The following is a 14,838-nucleotide window of genomic DNA, read 5'->3' as shown; positions in this document are numbered from 1 at the left end:
CATTGATGGCCCTCTGCTGAATGTGCATTGCCAATGTTGAGTTCCACCTGGTGGGCATGTCACAAATGAGGCGGTTGGTGGTCAGGTTGAATTCCTGTTGAATGTCAGATAGTCAAGCACTGGCATTGTATAACCGCCGGAAATGGCCACAGACTTTTCTGGCCTGCCTCAGGAGATCTTGTAAGCCCGGGTACCTGTTCAAGAAACGCTGCACCACCAGATTCAGGACAGGCATGGAATGTGTCAAGTGTCCCTGTCGGAGGGTGGAGAGAAGGTTGGTGCCATTGTCACATACAACCATTCCTGCCTCAAGTTGCCGTGGCGTCAACCACCTCTGAGCCTGCCCCTGCAGAGCTGACAGAATCTCTGGCCCGGTGTGGCTCCTGTCTCCTAGACAGACCAACTGAATCACTGCATGACATCTTTTAGCCTGACTGCTTGCGTAGCCCCTTGAATGCTTAGGGAGCACTGCTGGTTCAGAGGACAATTCAGCAGAAGAGGACATAGAGGAAGAAAAAGAGGAGCGGATGGAGTAGACAGATGTGGCAGAATCAGCACCAGCTTTTTAGAGGCATGGTGGCAGAATAAGCTCCAGCACAGAACCCTGTCCTGCATCCCTCCCAGCTGCCAGCAGAGTTACCCAGTGCGCCGTGTACTCCACTCTTGGACAACCACGGTTTTCCTGCAGAGCGATGCTTCAAGTTGCCCTTTACATAGAGTCTGCCATGGAACAAGAGCAAGGCCAAATCCCAAAACTTCAAAGGGATTCTCTCTAGATTAATCAAACGCAGACCCTCCCTCATAACAGGGCCTGGGCAATCCCTCAAGGCCAGTGGCTTGCTAAAGGCAGATTCAACAACCCTCCTCTCCAGGGCATTTCTAGGAAGAGACTTCATTTCCACTGCCGAAGCATTTTCAGGCACGGGCAACATAAGCTGAGAGCTTAACATTTAGGACCCTCAGGCTTTTCACTGGCCTACCATTCTCCCAGTTTTGCAATAAAGGCCTAAACCAGGACTGAAAAATACCAACTTACCCTGGCGGTTTCTCTGCCAGCATGTTAAAAAAATTATGTTTCAAAAACATCAGAGAAATAAAATTCCACCAGGTTGACCACCCATTTTAGGCCACCCATCAGCCTGGGAAGGTAGGATATAGACCTCTTAATGAGGTTCAGTTTGTTCCCCCATAACAGCTGGAAGAAACAGCTGTAGATCTTCACAGAGAGACACTGGCAAAACACAGACAAAGTTGACATACAGAAATACCAGGATCAGGCATGTTTTAATCAGGTCAATCCTTTCCCTGTAAGAGAATTTCCATTACTTCCAGCTGGCAACATTGGCATCTGCATCATGTAGCCTGCTTTCCCAATTTGCAAAGCCATAATCACCAAAACCAAATTTAAAGCCTAAAATTTTAATTTCCTGCTGTTGCTCTGGGAAGGTGTCCGGAAGCTCGAAGCTATATTCTTCCTCTCCCATCCAGAAAACTTCACTTTTATCCTGATTGATCTTTGAGCCGGATGCCTCGGCATACTGCTCCATCACAGAGACCACCTCCTCCGCCTCTTCTGTCCCAGAGATGAAAACAGATATGTCATCAGAATAGGCCACAACCCTCAAAGGAGGCTAGCCAGGAATGCCCAAAGGCACTCCGCACAATGGTCCGCTCTCCAAACTCCTGATGAAGGGATTGATTGCAAACGTGTATAGCAGAGGACTGAAAAGGACACCCCTGATGCACACCCGAGCCAACCTCAAAGGGCTGTCAGAACCAACCATTCACAAGCATGAAGCTTTCAGCCCCTCTGTACAAAGTGTTTAGCCAATTGATAAAGCCCCTCTCCAGGCCATACTTGCCAAGAAGCAGCCATAGATACTCATGACTGACCTGATCAAATGCTTTTGCCTGATCCAATGCCAGCAGGTACTTTCTCCAGCCTGCAGCCCTGCACTGTTCCAGTTGAAAAAGTGATTCCACCCTGAAACAAACCGTGCTGTTGGCAAGAAAGTAGATTGCCCGCTACAGACGATAAACGCCAGAAAAAGATTTTTGCCAGTATCTTCCTATCAACATTGAGAAGGCAAATGGGCCGCCAATTCTTAATCCTTGAAGAATCTTTACCCTTTGACAGAAGAATTACCACAGATTGTTGCATGGAGGGAGAGAGTAAACCCTCTCTCAGACATTCTTTAAAAATCTCCACCAAATACGGGACCAGAGTAACCTTAAAGTGCTTATAACCCTCGGCTGTCAGTCCATCTGGCCCAGGTGACTTCTTAATGGCAAGCTTATCACTAGCCATATCCACCTCATCTGCAGTGATGTCCTCTGTTAAACTCACCAGAAAACTGCCATTTCCCAGTCCTGGAATAGAATCCAGAAAACCTGACATACCAGTCCAATCATGGTCCCTCCTGCCAAGGAGGTCAGCATAATATGACCTGGTGGTTTCCAGGATGCCTGACTTGGACTTGGTCAAGGAACCCATACTGTCAACCAGGCCTACAACTGACTTAAATGCTCTACCTTGTTTGCAATTCTGGTAAGAGTCAGGTGAGTGATATTTCCCATAATCCCTTTCCAGAACCAAAGAGGCATGCTTGTCATATTGGCACTCTCTGAGAAAGAGTTTAACCTCAGAGATCATTCCTGGATCTCCATTACTCAAGACCAACCTTTCAAGCTTCCTCTACAAACGCTGGTAGGTGACATACTTATAAAGCTGTTTATTTCTTCCTATGGCCTTGAAAAACTCAACAATCCTTTGTATTGTAAGCTCTCACCACTCTGACTTACTGTTACAAAAGTCCATGATCGATACCTGTGCCTGAAAAAAAGATTGACTCACCTTCTCATCGTCCAGGAGTGCAGAATTCAGTTTCCAGGTACCCCTCCCCCTACAGACTATTCAGAGTCATAATCCGAATACAGTGATCGGAAAACTCCACCACCTGACACACTGGTGCCGAGAAGGCGGAGTTTCCCTTTAAAAAAAAAAAAATCTATTCTACTCTATTACCTCCCTGAAAAGTAAATTCCGTTGTCGTCTGGGCAGCAATGAATTTGCACATCAACCAGACCTGCCTCTCTAGCTATTTGATTTAAAAAAAAAAAAGTCACAGTCCAGCCTGGTTTCGGTACCTTTCCTGTCCTTAGTCCTAGTGACGGTGTTGAAATCACCACCGAAGACAACTTGCTGAGCTGTAAAGAGAAAAGGCTTTTGATCTTAATCAAAAGGCATTTCCTGTCCCATTTTCTCTGGGGCCTATACAGTAGATGTTAATCTAATCAGGTGCAGGTCCTGCCCACCCATGGAGAAGTCTAAGACCATGCATCTCCCCATTTCTTCCTCAATATTCCGCTGACAGGTTACCAATGCCGGAAAATAGTACCGCAACTCCAGTGTAAGGCTCGTCCGCAAGAGACCAGAAGGAGGGCCCACACCTCCACTTCCACTTCACCAGATGAATATCGGCCAAACTAGACAACCGAGTCTCTTGCAAAAAGAAAATATCAGCATGAAACCTGCTGAGGGAAAATAAGGCCATGTTATGATCACTTACTGATTTATGCTGGCGACATTAATGGTCGCCACTTTTAAAGGAGTGGGAAACGCCATCAGGATGATTGGGGTACACGTTCTTAGCCTGCTTGTACTTCATCCACAAATCTGAAAGGGTAAATATATTGAACCTGCCAATAAATAAATATATGTAACATAAAAATTAACCCTTTGTTACAACCCCCCTCCCTACTCTGGGACCCAACACGCTTTAATGTTCCCTATTATTCCTCTTCCATGGAAAACACAGACTCATCACCTGAAGAACCCTGATCCTCCACCTCAGGAAAAACACTGCAAACGTATTGGACACCTCCACCCTCCCAGGTTCAGGTACAGGCACATCCTTCTTCCTCTTCCCAGACTTTCTTTTTTTCTCCAACTACACCATATCTTTATGAGACAACTCTTACTGCAAAGCCCTCTCCCCTTCCATTCCACCATCACCCACAACTAGGGATCGACTGATTATCGGCAAAGCTGATATATCGAGGGCCGATATGCACTTTCCCCGATATATCGGAATCGGCCCTGGAGGTTACCGATATCGCCGATATTTCGGGAAAGTGCATGTAACGGATTTATGCCTGCAGCTAGAGGCATCACCCCGGTACCGGGTGCTCGGCTGTCATTACAAGGAGCGGGAGGGGACGCCCCCCCTACCGCGGCACGCCCAGGTCTCCTGTCCCACCGGGAGACCTGGGCAACCAGCTTGCATGGCCGCCAAAGACCCGATTAAAGCCGCATTAGGCTCTGGTTGGGTCTCCATGCAAAAATTCGGCACCAGATTAAAAAAATGACAGCATTCAAAACAGCCAAACTTGGCGTTTTGAGTGTTTTTAAGTGCAGAGGAGGGGTTTGTGGTCTTTTAGACCTCCAAAAGAGTACCTGTCAAGTAAAAAAAAATATATATATTTTTTGAAATGTACGAAAATATCAGCGCATATCGGTCGATCACTACCCGCAACATCATCCACCCTACTCACTCCACTCACCGCAACAGTCCCCCCACCCTTCACCCCAGTGCCCCCACCATCATTCACTCCATCCCCCAGCACCTCGTGCCCTCCAGTCATCAGACACTGGGAAGTGGGGGTCGGTGCAACCTTGCACACCGGTCCAGCTCCCTCCACAGCCCCTACTACCTCTGGAGAGACTGACACAGGAGGATAAGACACAACATCCACGGACACTGACTCAGGGGGGCACGACACAAGGGAAAAACACAACAATGGATGGACCATCAGACACTGCTTCCACAGAGACAAAAGGGATAGAGATATTGGGGACCCCTGGCACAGCCCTCCTCTCCTCTGCCTCCTCCATGTCCAGGCAATAAAACTCTTCCACCAAAGCAGATTATACAAGGCCTCACGGCACTGGCTATATACATGCCGAAACATATTACAAAGATTGCATTTGATCTTATTGCAATCCTTAGTCAAATGCCCCAGGCCCTGACACAGAGAGCACTTCATCTCTGGACATGAGGAGGTGAAATGACCCAGAGAACTGCACTTATTACAGAGCTTGGGCTGCCCAGGGTAAAACACAGCAATCCTATCAAGTCCTGATAAAGCTACATTGTAGCGAAACATGTAGTTGTGGCAACGGGAGGCGTTTGAGAAGCAGGCATATCACTTCTTCGGCTCCATCTGATCTTCTGTTCATCTCCGCGGCTGTCCCTCAGCTGACTTCCGGCCATCCTTTGTGACGTCATCAGCGCCCGACTCCCGGTGTTCACGGCGGACACAGCGGGAGCAGAGCGCATCGGCTCCGGTCCTAGGATTCGGCCGTACATAGGACCATTTCAGCCCTCACAATCAAGGAGAACTGCTGCAGCCTGAGAGTGCCCCCCCCTTTCCAATGGGTGTTAAGGTACCAGGTTCCCATGATCTTTACTAGGGATTCCTACACCATAGCCAGGAGACACAGAGGCTTCAAGGGCCGGTATGAATATATGCATATTGTTTTAAATTACCATGGACATATCCAATAAAATTTCATAGACTGGATACATGAGCTTCAGTTGGAGTAATTTGATTACATTTATGCACACAAGAGCGCCACCCTATTTTTTATCTCAACCTTATCTGCACAGACCACCCACCTGTCCATATGCCCCTCTCATCCACAATCTTCTTCAATGGGGTCAGAAGCTCCCCAAATCTCCTCAGCCAGACAGGTCAGCAGAGGGAATGGATTCATTCCTTTCCAGGATGGTGACATTCTTCACAAGCGGTTGGCATGAGACAAGTTTTGGGACGAGTCCCTCCCACTCTGGCAGACCCCTATACACACGCTCATACTTCTCCTAAAACATATCGAGAAACTCAAGGCGAACAAAGAAGAGATCATACTGATAGGAGCCTACCGGACTGCACAGAGCAAAGATGTCATCTGCCTTGAAACCCATCACCAAAATCTTGTCCACAACCAACCCCCTTGTCCCAGCCAGAGCCCCAGCATGAGTTTTACTTGCAAGATTAGACACTTCATATCTCAAAGCTACACCATTGGTTGCAGGAGCATCAGAACCCCCACTCTGCAAATCACCACCAGAGGCAGCAGCAGCAGGTGTTACTCCACCCACCAACACACATACATCCCCCTTTCCAGCATTACAAGCAGCTTTATCCTTCACATTTATTTTCCCATCCGTGGCACTACTGCTCCCAGCAGACCCACGCACACTAGATGCTGCTGTCATCACCTCCTCCTCCCCAACATACTTCTCTTAGGCAAAAGCCTTCCCCTCCTTGTTACTCTTCCGGGGATTTCAGTAACACCTTTCACAGTGCAGCTGTCATTTCCTTTCCCACCATTATCTGCTATACCTTTAGCAACCAGTGGGGATTGTCCAGAAGCAATGGCAGATCTCTTTCCCTTCCCCCCAGCAGAGTTCACAGTCATAGTTTTCTTACTGTCATTGTCCAGACATAGAGTTCATAGCAGCAGAGCTCACAGCCACAGGCATCTTAGTAGCAGAGTCTAATCCTGCAGACACAGCAGCCATCTTCTCTACAGAGCCCTGTGCAGACACAAGAGGTTTTCCCTCCAAAACACTGCTCTCCATGCTGCTCTGCACACTGCTGCCCATGCTGCTGTGTATGCTGGATTCCATACTGACAGTTTTTACAAAGCAAGGCTTCTCAGTCACTTTTACCTTTAAAGGTCCAGGTACAGAGTCCTCACCATCGTCCTCATCCGCAGAATCCACTGAAAAGCAGAAGGTTCTTCCATTTAAGGGAGACTCCATTTCCTGAATAAAGTTCAGCTGGCCTCTGCCATTTTCCTCTACCCCCTGTGCTGTTCCTCCAGCTTGCTATGGAGGGAGGGATGCAGAGGCCGCCATTTCCTAGGGTGAAGCAGATCCTGAGGTGGATGGGATTTCAGGGGCAGCATCCAGGACCCCCTCCTCACTCTCCATCTGTACTGCCACCTCCATTGCTTTTCCATGACTGGTGTCATCCCTCATTCTCCGGAAGCTTTCCTCATGCTGGTGCTTTATGGCGTCCTCCAAAACATTAACCTCTGGATTCAGACTCTGATGCTTCTTGTTCAATGCTTTATCATGCATGGCTTTCTTTTTTCTGTAGTCAGCTTTCAGACTTACCAGCTTTTCCTCCTCCTTTATTCTCTTTAGATGACCAGCAACCCGCTGTCTGAAAGCGGGGGTCGATTCGCCTTGTTTAGGGCCATAGCCGAGGTCTTCAAGGAAAGATGTGGTTTGGGATCGCAGGTCAAATCCCTCAGGGGCACCATCCCCAGAATCTCCCATCCTCACTGGGGCCAGCTAACTCACTTGGCCCCCTGGTGTCTGGAGAGGGAGAACTGCAGCACACACAACCTCTCTGGTGCAGAAACTGATGTGACTGGCTTAGTGTTCTCTCTACAGCACTGTGGTATATGTCAGAGCTATATAAATGTATAATAATAACAGTGTGTGACTGTGGGGGGACATTAGAGTGTAAGCTCCTCTGGTGCAGAGACTGATGTGACTGGCTCAGTGGTCTCTGTACAGCACTGAGGTATATGTCAGAGCTATCTAAGTGAATAATAGTGTGTAATTGTGGGGGGAATTTAGGTACAGAGACTGATGACTCAGTGTTCTCTGTACAGTACTGCGGCATATGTCAGAGCTACATAAATGTTTAACAACAGTGTGTGACCGTGGGGGGACTTTAGAGTGTAAGCTCCTCTAATGTAGAGCCTGATGTAATTGGTTCAATGTTCTCTGTACAGCACTGCAGTGTATGTCAGAGCTATATAAATGTATATTAATAACACTGTATGACTGTGAGGAGACATTAGAGCGTAAGCTCCTCTGGTGCAGAGACTGATGTGACTGGGTAATTGTTCTCTGTACAGCATTTCAGTATATTGTACTTCTCATTGTTAAAACACCGCAGTGTCCTGAACGGTGACAATAATTTGCATAAAACCAACATTACCTTGAAAAAGTAATTTGTTCCGGCAACAACCTGAGTACTGACGAGGATTGCTGTAAATACGCTGGGGTTCGTCCCGGACTGTTTCACAAATGCATCTTTCACCTGAAAAGTAACAAAGTGCAGCAGGTTTAGAAAGACTGATATACAGATGCATTCATTAAAAAAAAATAGAATATCATCTTAAAAGTTAATTTCAGTAATTCGATTCAACTAGTGAAATTCATATACTTTATATAGATGCGTTGCAAACAGAGTGATATATTCCAAGCATTTCTTTCTTTTAATTTTGATGATTATGGCTTACAGCTAGTGACACCCCAAAATTCCGTATCTCAGAAAATTAGAATTTTGTGAAAAAGTTGAATATTGTAGACTAGTGTGGTGTCACACTCTAATCCGCTCATTAACTCAAAACACCTGTAAAGGTTTCCTGAGCCTTTAAATGGTCTCTGTCTGGTTCGTTAGGTTACACAATCATGGGGAAGATTGCCAACTTGACAGTTGTCCAGAAGACAGTCATTGACACCCTCCACAAGGAGGGAAAGTCACACAAGGTCTTTGCTAAAGAAGCTGGCTGTTCACAGAGTGCTGTATCCAAGCATATTAATGGAAAGTTGAGTGGATGACAAAAGTGCACAAACAGGGATAACCGCAGCCCTGAGAGGATTGTGAAGCAAAGTCCATTCAAGTATTTGGGGGAGATTCACAAGGAATGGACTACAGCTGGTGTCAGTGCTTCAAGAGCCACCACACACGGATGTATCCAGCGCATGGGCTACAACTGTCGCATTCCTTGTGTTAAGCCACTGCTGAAGCAGAGACAACGTCAGAAGCGTCTTACCTGGGCTACGGAGAAGAAGGGCTGGACTGTTACTCAGTGGCCCAAAGTCCTTATTTCAGATGAAAGTAAATTTTGCATTTCATTTGGAAATCAAGGTCCCAGAGTCTGAAGGAAAAGTGGAGAGGCGCAGAATCCAAGTTGCATGAGGTCCAATGTGAAGTTTCCACAATCACTCATGATTTGGGGAGCCATGTCATCTGCTGCTGTTGGTCCACTGTGTTTTATCCAAAGTCCAAAGTCAGTGCAGCCCTCTACTAGGAAATTCTAGAGCACTTAATGCTTCCCTCTGCTGACCAACTTTATGGAGATGCTGATTTCATTTTCCAGCAGGACTTGGCTCCTGCCCACACTGCCAAAACTACCAATACCTGGTCACATGAGATCATGGGATCACTGTGCTTGATTAGCCAGCAAACTCACCTGACCTAAACCCCATAGAGAATCTGTGGGGTATTGTCAAGAGGAAGATGAGAGACACCAGACCCAACAATGCAGATGAGCTGAAGGCCGCTATCAAAGCAACCTGAGCTTCCATAACACCTCAGCAATATCACAGGCTGATCGCCTCCATGCCACACCGCATTGTTGCAGTAATTCATGCAAAAGGAGCCCCCACCAAGTATTGAGTGCATCCTATATTGTACATGGACATATTTTTCACTAAGCCAACATTTCTGTATTAAAAATCCTTTTTATTGGTCTTATATCTTCAAATTTTCTGAGATACTACATTTTGGGTTTTCACTAGCTGTAAGCCATAATCATCAAAATTAAAAGAAATATAATTGAAAGAATATTTTTCTTTCACTTTTTTAATTGAATTACTGAGAAAAAAATTAACTTTTGATGATATTCTAAATTTTATAGGATGCACCTGTATATATATAGACATATATATATATATATATATATATATATATATATATAGACAGTAGCAGCTGTAATATAGTCATTGCTGCAGAGAATCAGACTAACCAGATAGTCACTGCAGGTCCTGCACAATGCAGCTGACAGCAGCTTCAGAAGAGGAGCCATGCAGGGTAATCTGAAGAGTCAGAACATTGCAGGTACTCTATATTCTTTCATCTAAGTTCATTCAAAATAGATATACCTCTAAATATAATATATGACTGCATAGGAATTTGCATATATACGCACACACACACACACCCTTGGAATTATTAAGGATGTCGGATCTGCTGGGCTCCACCTGACCTAATGGATCCTTCCCCGACATCACTACTGTGTCCACAGATATGGCTACATTTAATTTTTAATAGAACAAAGATATGCACATGGTGCACCGAGACCCCTCATGGACTTTTAAGGCAGAACCACATACAGTGAGGGAAATCGTATTTGATCCCCTGCTGATTTTGTACATTTGCCCACTGACAAAGAAATGATCAGTCTATAATTTTAACCACTTGCCGACCGCCGCAAGTACATATACTGCGGCGGTCAGCCCCTATGTCCGCCGCTCACTCACGATCGTCCGTGACAGCGGGAGAAAGGCAGGCGGCTAGTGTAAACAAGCCGCCTGTCATTCTCCCCTGTGTAGGAATGGTGATCATACGGTTCTACTATGTAGGACCGTTGATCATTGTTCCTACACCTCAAGCCACAGCCAATCACAGTAAGAATCACGCCCCTAGGGACACACACAGCCCCTCCCTCTCAAATAAAGTTAACCCCTTAACTACCAGTGTCATTTTACAGTAACAGTGCATATGTATAGCACTGATTACTGCAGTAATGTCACTGGTAACCCCAAAAATGGCAGTCAAGGGTCCAAACTGTCCGCCTGAATGTCGCAGTACTGCAAAAAAAAAAAACCGCAGATCGCCGCCATTAAAAAAAAACAACAAAAATGACAAAAATGTTTCCCTTTGTTAGTAAACGCGATAACTTTTGCGCAAACCAATCAAAATACGCTTTTTGCAATTTTTTTTACCAAACATATGTAGCATAAAACAAATTGGCCGAAAATGTTAAAAAAAAAATTAGATTTTTACATTTTTTTGGGGGGAATTTCATATAAAACAAAAGAGAAAAATATTGTTATTTTTGCAAAATTGATGCTCTTTTTTTGTTTATAGCGCATGATCATAAAATCGCACAGGTGATCAAATACCACCAAAAGAAAGTTCTGTTTGTGGGAAAAAAAGGACGTCAAATTAGTTTAGGTACAGCGACGCACGACCGCGCAATTGTCCGTTAAAATCACGCAGTGTCGAATCGCAAAATACCCCCTGGTCAGGAAGGGGGTAAAATCTTCCAGGGCTTAAATGGTTAATGGTAGGTTTATTTTAACAGTGAGAGACAGAATAGCAACAAAAATATCCAGAAAAACATGTTTCACAAAAGTTTTAAACTGATTTGACATAATTTCATAGAATACATTTATGTCTCTACAGTATAATACTGGGACTACATTTTATTGTGCTTGGGTGTATTTAGGTAATACAGTTTAATTATATAATTAGCAGTATATAGTTACTGTAAGAACTTGTTCCACTTCTACAATGTTCCGAAAAAAATGGTTCCCACAGCCAAGGAAATTTACTCATCAAGCTGGCACACCTCTCCATTAGGGTGACCACATTTCCAAACTGCTCTTCAGGGACGCCAATCCACCCCCCCCATGTGACCCCCCCACAAGTGAAGGACAACAGGTCCTAGCATGAAACCCTCAGAGCCGAGGATGTGACGCCCCCCTCCCAACTAACTTATGGACTACAGGTCCCAGCATGAACCCCGAGATCTAAGGGGTTACATCCTGAGAGCTTAGGGGTTCTTGCTGGGACTTGTAGTCCTTCAATTGTGGAGGGAGTCACATCCTTAGATCTAAGGAGTTCATTCTGGAACCTGGGATGTGACCCCTCAAAAGTGAAGGACTAGAGGTCCCAGCATGACACCCTCAGAGCTAAGGAAGTGACAGCCCCCCCTCCCCCCTCCAACCAATGAAGGACTACAGGTCCCAGCATGAACCACTGAGATCTAAGGAGTTACATACTTAGATCTCAGGGGTTCATGCTGGGACTTGTAGTCCTTTAATTTTGGAGGGAGTCAGATCCTTAGATCTAAGGAGTTCATGCTTCTATATAGAAAAGTTCAATTTGGCCTGAGCCATATGATATAAATCATGAAATATGGCACCAAACTTGTCACCATGTCTTCCAATCATTTCAATAGGGAATTCCGAAGAAGAAGCCAAGCTATTCCCAAATGAAAACCATCTTGGCCTGGCCAAATTCCCCTTGTTTTTTGCTAATTGTGCATCTCTCTATACAGTAAAGTTCAATTTGGCCTGAGCCAAGTGATATAAATCAAGGGATATGGCACCAAACTTGTCACCCTGTCTTCCATGCACTTCAATAGGAAATTCAGAATTTTCCATTGAAATGCATGGAAAACAGGGTAACAAGTTTGGTGCTATATTCCATGATTTAAATCACACGGCTCTGGCCAAATTGAACTTTTCTATATAGAAGGATGGCCAATTAGTATAAAATAGGTGGAATTTGGCTGCGCCAAGATGGCTTTCATATAGGAATAGCTTGACTTCTTATTCAAAACTTCCTATTGAAATGCATGGCTGTCATTATGCCAAGTTTGGTGCCATATTTCATGATTTATATCACTTGGCTCTGGCCAAATTGATCTTTCCCATATAGAAAGAGGCACAATTAGTATAAAACAAGTGGAATTTGGGTGAGCCAAGATGGTTTTCATGTAGGAATAACTTGGCTTCTTATTCTGAATTTTCCATTGAAATGCATGGAAGACAGGGTGACAAGTTTGGTGCCATATTTCATGATTTCTATCACATGACTCAGGCCAAATTGAACTTTTCTATATAAAAGGATGCCCAATGAGTAAAAAAAATCCAATGGAATTTGGGTGAGCCAAGATGGTTTTCATATAGTAATAGCTTGGCTACTTATTCAGAATTTTATAATGAAATGCATGGAAGATATGGTGACAAGTTTGGTGCCATATTCCATGATTTATATCACATGGGTCAGGCCAAATTGATGTTTTCTATATAGAAGGATGCCCAATGAGTAAAAAAAGAAGTGGAATTTGGGTGAGCCAAGATGGTTTTCATATAGGAATAGCTTGACTTCTTATTCAAAACTTCCTATTGAAATGCATGGCTGTCATGATGACAAGTTTGGTGCCATATTTCATGATTTATATCACTTGGCTCAGGCCAGATTTAACTTTTCCATATAGAGAGATGTCCAATTAGAGTAAAACAAGTAGAATTTGGGTGAGCTAAGATGGTTTTTTTATAGAGAAAAAGATTTATTCCAAACTACCCCATTAAATATATGGCAACTAGGGAGATTGTTGCCAAACTTCACAATTTTTTTAAATAAACTTTGCAGGTGATTGTTCAGTAAATAATCACTTTTATGAATAAAGATCCAACCTGAATAAGAAGCTGTTTGAAAAGGAGGCTAACTTCTGCATTTGAATAAGTAGCTGGCCAAATAAGGAGCCAGCTTCAGCATTATGACACATTATAGGTTTCCTAGGGCTCATTCACACCCAGTGGGCAAACATTATGGTGCATGCTCATGCGTGTTGCAGTGCTTCCCTTTTTTTTATATTTTTTTGTTTAATTTAAAGAAAAAAATAAAAACTTAAATTAACTCAATGCTGACACACATTGTAATGCATTTTTGTGCATTGCATAAAACTGCAGACATGCAATACACCCCAACACATTTGTATGGTGTGCTCAGGACACCTAAAGAACAACCATTTTCTCAAGGTCCCATTGCAGATCATCACATCAGGTGGTAACAAGCCCTTAGGATTGGATCCCCAACCACTTACCTTATCAAGGATGGCTTGATCTTCTGCAGTAGGTGCCCTGCCTTGACTTGTTCCCCCAACTTGCTGACCTCCACAACTCATTTTTGCAAAGTTCTCAGCAGACTGATGCCCATCAGCCAGTACCTGGGCTTATATACCTGAGGATCATACCATTCCCCAGCGAGGGAGGGAGGGTGTCCAATATCGACTACACCCTGCAGGTGACGTGTCAGTCTCAAGATAAATCTGATACTAGACTTTGAAAATGACACAGGTTAAATCTTGTGCTTACCAAAATTATTTTTAACACTACCCCCCCCCCCCCCCAGTCAGTGGAATGGTATGAGCCTGCCATTCCCTGGAGGGGAATTTGATGGTGGCACGCAGGTCTGCATGGTTGACAAGCTGAATACAGTAGCACAAGATTCAGGAATTCAAAAGTATTTAGTAAAATGTATAGAAATTAAGTAGCCTGGAGCTGACATTTCACACCTATAGGTGTGCCTATATAATGACAAATTCACACACAATCTGAACCTGGCTCAGCAATATTCTGTACATTCACCTTTGCAGCTCAAAAAAAAAAAAAAAAAAAGAGATATCGTCGATGCATCACTCCAGTTTCATGAAAGGTTCATATTCTCGGGGGTTGAAGCTGAACTCCAGCCAGACATAAAAGATACAAATTAATACAGTTTTGTATTCATTAAAGTGGTCATATACTCCGCTTTTTAACTTTTACCTACAGGTAAGCCTATAATAAGTCCTATAATAAGGCTTACCTGTAGGTAAAATTAATATCTCCTAAACCTGCAAGGTTTAGGAGATATTCGCCCTGCATGCAGCCGCTTGCAGACCTTCAGAGTAGGGATCGACCGATTATCGGCAAAGCCGATATATCGAGGGCCGATATGCACTTTCCCCAATATATCGAGGTTACTGATATTGCCGATATTTTGGGAAAGTGCTTGTACCGGAGTGATGCCTGCAGCTAGAGGCATCACCCCGGTGTACTGTGGGAGACCAGATATAGTGAATGCAGGCTCCTGGGTTTAGTAACCGTTTAAAGCGACTGTATCCTCAAAAAAAAAAAAAAAAAAACAAACCCCGCAGGACAAAGGCATAATGAGCTAGTATGCATTGCATAC

General features: G+C 44.4%; 1 protein-coding gene and 1 long non-coding RNA gene across 3 annotated transcripts in view; one reads left to right on the top strand and one right to left on the bottom strand.

Moving 5' to 3' along the window:
- The window catches only part of LOC309545726 (cystatin-A-like), a 76,226-nt gene that overhangs the window by 9,592 nt on the left and 51,796 nt on the right, over window positions 1–14,838 (bottom strand). Inside the window, exons 1-2 of one of the 2 annotated variants that reach the window (XM_082245063.1) lie at window positions 13,712–13,821; window positions 8,023–8,124 (exon numbers count right to left, since the gene is read on the bottom strand). The exons of the other annotated variant lie outside the window; for it this stretch is intronic. Coding sequence (XP_082101189.1) covers window positions 8,023–8,124; window positions 13,712–13,792 — 183 coding nt within the window. The 5' untranslated portion in view covers window positions 13,793–13,821. Of the gene's footprint in view, window positions 1–8,022; window positions 8,125–13,711; window positions 13,822–14,838 lie in introns of those variants that run through there. 2 annotated transcript variants of the gene reach the window in all.
- Window positions 1–14,838, top strand: part of LOC309545729 — a 149,782-nt gene that overhangs the window by 109,208 nt on the left and 25,736 nt on the right. The gene's annotated exons all lie outside the window — the stretch shown is intronic.

Source organism: Pelophylax lessonae (assembly GCF_965119305.1).
Source record: "Pelophylax lessonae genome assembly, chromosome: 2".
NCBI classification, from domain to species: Eukaryota; Metazoa; Chordata; class Amphibia; order Anura; family Ranidae; genus Pelophylax; species Pelophylax lessonae.
This window is presented reverse-complemented; position numbering and strand designations above follow the sequence as displayed.